This window comes from Aedes albopictus, chromosome 3 (genome assembly GCF_035046485.1).
Source record: "Aedes albopictus strain Foshan chromosome 3, AalbF5, whole genome shotgun sequence".
NCBI classification, from domain to species: Eukaryota; Metazoa; Arthropoda; class Insecta; order Diptera; family Culicidae; genus Aedes; species Aedes albopictus.
The window spans coordinates 269431074-269435968 of NC_085138.1; the positions used below are offsets into that span (position 1 = coordinate 269431074).

The 4895-nt window shown below is 39.4% G+C and overlaps 1 protein-coding gene across 1 annotated transcript; it reads left to right on the forward strand.

Annotated features, from left to right (window-relative positions):
• Positions 1 to 278: 278 nt before the first annotated feature.
• Positions 279 to 1545, forward strand: LOC109403463 (probable chitinase 10). The gene is made up of 4 exons (XM_019676295.3): positions 279 to 373; positions 434 to 498; positions 555 to 1179; positions 1238 to 1545. Exons 1-4 carry the CDS (start codon positions 367 to 369, stop codon positions 1408 to 1410), a joined length of 870 nt encoding a protein of 289 aa, XP_019531840.3. The 5' UTR covers positions 279 to 366; the 3' UTR covers positions 1411 to 1545.
• The last annotated feature ends 3350 nt before the right edge of the window (positions 1546 to 4895 follow it).

Consider the following 4895-nt stretch of genomic DNA (forward strand, 5'->3'; position numbering starts at 1 on the left):
GTTATTAAATTGATTTTCCTGGAACAAATTGTTGTTATGTGACTTGTTATTTTGCCGCTTATGACAGACAAGTTTATAACTCAATATGTTATGTTAATAACATAAAAATAACTAATTCCATTATGCAGTTATTTTGCCAAAATAACGCATTTTGTTATGCTGTTGTTATTCTCTTCTGCTCGGGATATCGAGGAAAGTCCATTAATGAAACAGATTCCCATTAAGATATTGAGGCACTTAACGATAAGGCCAACACTTTTATTTTTCGTATGGTGTAGTTGAGCGGTAAAGATATAAGCACTAGACACTTGTTTTCTTATTTCATTTTTAATAATTGACGAAAGACGAATCGAACTGTTGGCTGCGATGAAAGGTAATTAATTTTTTGGTATTCTGCAGTTTGCACTAATAAAATCAAAACACAATTTAACAGCCCTAATAATAGTCCATTTCGGACTATTGATGCACTTAACGGCGGCCAGATTTGTATCAGATAATGTAAGTAATATATCACATCATAACGTAGCCAAATTTTCAGAATTGTTTCTTTCCAGATATGTCTTGCTATGCCAAATGGCCAAAAATTGCCAGTGACAGATGATTGCAGTTCTTATATTGTCTGTGACAACAATGCACAAAGTATTAAATATTGCCCGAATGGATTACTCTTCGACCCACATGTTCAAGTGTGTAATTGGGCCAGTATGGTGAAGTGTGGGCAAACACCCACAGTTCCCGTAACGTGGCAGCCAGCAACGACCACTACCGCCCCAACTCCGGCACCTACCACAACTCGTCCAACGACAACGAAACCACCCACCACGACCACGAGATTAACCACTACAACGACGACCACCACTCTGCCCCCTCCAACCACAACCACTGCTGCTCCAACCCGAACGACCACTACGACGCCTCGTGCTCCTGAGAACAGCCCATATCCCCAGTGTACCAGCGACGGATTCTACTTTATTCCTCACCCATCGGCTTGTGAAAGTTACTACATTTGTGCCTACGGTATGCTGATTCTGCACAGTTGTGGCCAAGGAGTATACTGGAACTCGGAAACCAATCAGTGTGACTTCCCGGAACGTACGAACTGTTCAAACCTTCCCAACCCAGCAAAGCCGGAAACGTCCACGCCTTCAATCGGCACGACTACACCCTCAAAGCTACCTAGTAAAAACCCTTTCTCGAAAGCAAAGAAACCAAAACCTAATTAATGTTTCAATTGCAGATTGCAGAAGCACCGAGATCTTCCATCCAAGTATCGAGGATTGCAGCAAGTACTACATTTGCATCGGTTCGTCGCCCATTTTGATGAGCTGCCCATCGGATTACCTCTGGAACGCCGACATCTCTCAGTGTGACCGCCCGGAACAGGCACGATGTGCCACTTCATTCGCCTGACGTGCAGATGTGTATTGATATAGAACTTTAAATAATTTATTCCAAGATGTATAGAATAACTAAGTCGTAAGGATTAAAATGTTATACTTTCCTTTAACAACTGTTCGTTTCAGTGAACATGTTCAAAAAAGTTGTTCTCATTATCTCTAATGAAAGATTGCTTTTTCATAATTCCAACTACAGTTGTCTGTGACGGATTAAGTTGTACAAGGGTGATTTCTCAGTTATTTTGTTTCACAAAGATGAAGTGAAATTTTGATATGTTTCTGAGCCAGTAAGATAAACCAGAGTCGTTGAAGATGTGTAGAAAACCTTAATATGGAATCCCTGTGCTCTCAATCCTGATAATACATTTTCAAAAATGTTCTTTTATGCTTGAAATGTTTGCTTCTTTGGAGACACTTGTGATATTAGCGTTAGCGTTAGCGTTAGTCTAGTTACGGTATACTTCGTAGATTGGATACTAACAGCATTCATGTACCTTTTGCTAATCTTGCTCGGATTGCTTTTCGGAACAAGGGCGGGGAGTTAACTTTGCTCCAATCTTATGCAAGAATACCAAAAGCACAAATCGGCACCAACATTTCAAAAAGGCGTAACTGCATTTGGAAGTGATACCTTCTTTCAAAGCTGTAGGTCGTACTGCCTCCCTTACACTCAAACCACCGTGGTTGTTGGAAAGAGGAGAGTTTTTCCCATCTGGTACTTGTTGTGAAAAACATGGAAATCATAACACATGATCCACAGCTTTAAAAGAAGGTGATGATTCCAAAAGCAGTTACGCCCTTTTGAAATGTTGGTGTCGAAATGTAATTATTCCCGGCCACGTCCATCATTACCGTAACTTGGGATAGGGGAAGGAAGTGCTGATGTAACACTTATTTAAGAGGCCTCCGACTCAGTGACACTCTCATAAGTACTATGGAGTGGGTGGTTGGGAGATGTATTATGTAGGTCAAGGATTCGCCCGAAAAGCTGGCGATGAACCCCCGGCATTGGTTGTTTACTTGGTTAAAATTTAATCTTTTAGGCCGGCAATCAAAAGAGATTTTTTTCTATTTATTGTTTAAATAACTATGTTTCTGCTCAGTGAGAGGCCCAAGCAGAACCGATCCCTTCAGGGACATCGGAACATTACAATAAATGTTTGAAACGCGTAAAAAAAAGAAAAAAAAAATGATGGCGAGAAAAAAAAATGTTGGCGAGAAATAAAAAACGCGAAAACAAATCTCATTTTTTTAAAAAACAGAAAAAAAACACGTAAAACGAGTTGAACGAAAATAAATTCAAAAGATATTTTTTCTATTTATTGTATAAATAAGTATGTTTCAGCTCAGTGCGAGGCACAAGCAGAACTGATCCCTCCAGGGTCATCGGAACTTTGCAATAAATGTTTAAAACACGAGGAAAAAAATGGCGGCTCGAGATATAACAAAAAAAAAAGAAACAAAAAATCGCGCTAAACAACAACAAAAAACATCTTAATTTATCATAAAAAAATAGAACAGGATCTCGTAAAACGAATAAAAAAAGTGGGTGATCCGCAAAAAAAAAATCATTTTTTCTTTAAAAAAAAACACATTTACAACCGCGACATTACGACACTCGGCTCGAAGCAAAACGACGCGGACGTGATCTACCTGCAATCGAATGATATGGTGATCTTGATCCTTCAAAAAATAAGAAGGATGTTTCGTCGTCCCGACCGCAGGGTTGCCCGTTTGTACATCTGAAATAGAAAATAGTATTAAATGGTGATAGGCTCACAACAGTTACATAATTTTCAGAAATAGATCTCTCTAGACATAGCCAAAAATTACCTGAATGTTTTATTAACATTCAAAAATTATACAAATGTTTTATTAACAATGAAAGACATAATACAAAAAAATGTAGACCAAATTGTGATCTTGAATTTTTTTCTGCATTTAAATTAACAAAACTGAAAAATTACAAGATCAAAATTTGTTATGGTTAGATTTGTTATGGTAGATCTTACGCCGTAACGCACCATTATAAGGTGATCTACCCACGTTACGGGACCGCCCAATGCTAATTATGCTGTGGTACGCAAACCCACTGACTACCGCCATCTAGTGAGCAAACGTCAAACAGTAGCAAAAACGATGCGAGAGCCATGAGCGAGCGATTTGTAAACTACAGAATATTTGAATAATCCGTTAAAAAGGGAAACGATGGGAAGTGAGTAGAGTGAGACGTCTGTTTGTCTGTGGCTATATCATATCGTCATTCTACTCCCGATGTATCTGCAGAGACCAGGGATGGAAACACTCGCTTGCAAAGAGTTACACTCATTTGCTGTTTTCTCAGCTAAGAAGCGTGCAATCATGTAACAATGTATGGACCACTTTTGCCTTGTGGTTTTGTCTAAAAGTTTGTTGAATAGAGTAGGGATCGCACACGACACGAGGTGAGTGTAATTCACATTCACCTCGTGGAGAGTTTCCTTTGCAGCTCCCCCACGACTCTGGTATGTGAGTGCGACCCTTACTTTATTCGGCCAACTTTTAGACAAAACCACAAGGCAAAAGTCGTCCATACCTTGTAACATGATCGCACGGTTCTGAGCTGAGAAAACAGCAAGTGAGTGTAAGTCTTTGCAAGTGAGTGTTCCCATCCTTGGCAGAGACGCGACAAAAAACGAACGCTGGATTCGACAGGATTCGACGATGCCGCAGAACGTGAATGAGAGTCTACAAACGTTGGTAGATCGATGCCTGGGAGCACCTAGAGGAGACTGCACGAAGATCACGAAACTAGTGTCGAATCAATTGGATTGTAGTTTTTTATTTTAGATTACATTTCATTTAAGGTGGTATTGAAATGGAAATGAAAGAATTGTCACCGCCAGTGCTGAAAATTTCATTTCGTCATATCTAAATTCAATCACCTACAGCTCATTTTAGAAGCTGATCCTGAGAATATGGTATATGAATAACTTTTGCGGCTAGACCAGTTCTGCAAGAAAGTCACGGAAAAACCACTATTTTTCGAATATTTAAGGTAAATGTCACGGACTACTTAAAAAAAATGCCAAATGATATTCACGGTGAATATCATTTGCATTTTTCGAAGGTAGTCCATGACATTTACCTTAAATATTCGAAAAATAGTGGTTTTTCCGTGACTTTCTTGCAGAACTGGTCTAGCCGCAAAAGTTATTCATATACCATATTCTCAGGTTCAGCTTCTAAAATGAGCTGTAGGTGATTGAATTTAGATATGACGAAATGAATTTTTCAGCACTGGTCACCGCTCCGCAGAGGGCGCATGAGACTCGGAGACAAAAAAGTAGTAAAAAAGAAGAGTTGCTTTGGGCATTGGTCCCCCGACCCAATGACGTGACCCATAGCAAAAATCTGGTTCGATAAAAGGCGGAACCACACGCTTAGTTATACGAGCCATCCCAGACAAAAAAGAAATTTCAGTTTCCCAGAGAAAAATGTAGTATAGAGAAGTGTACT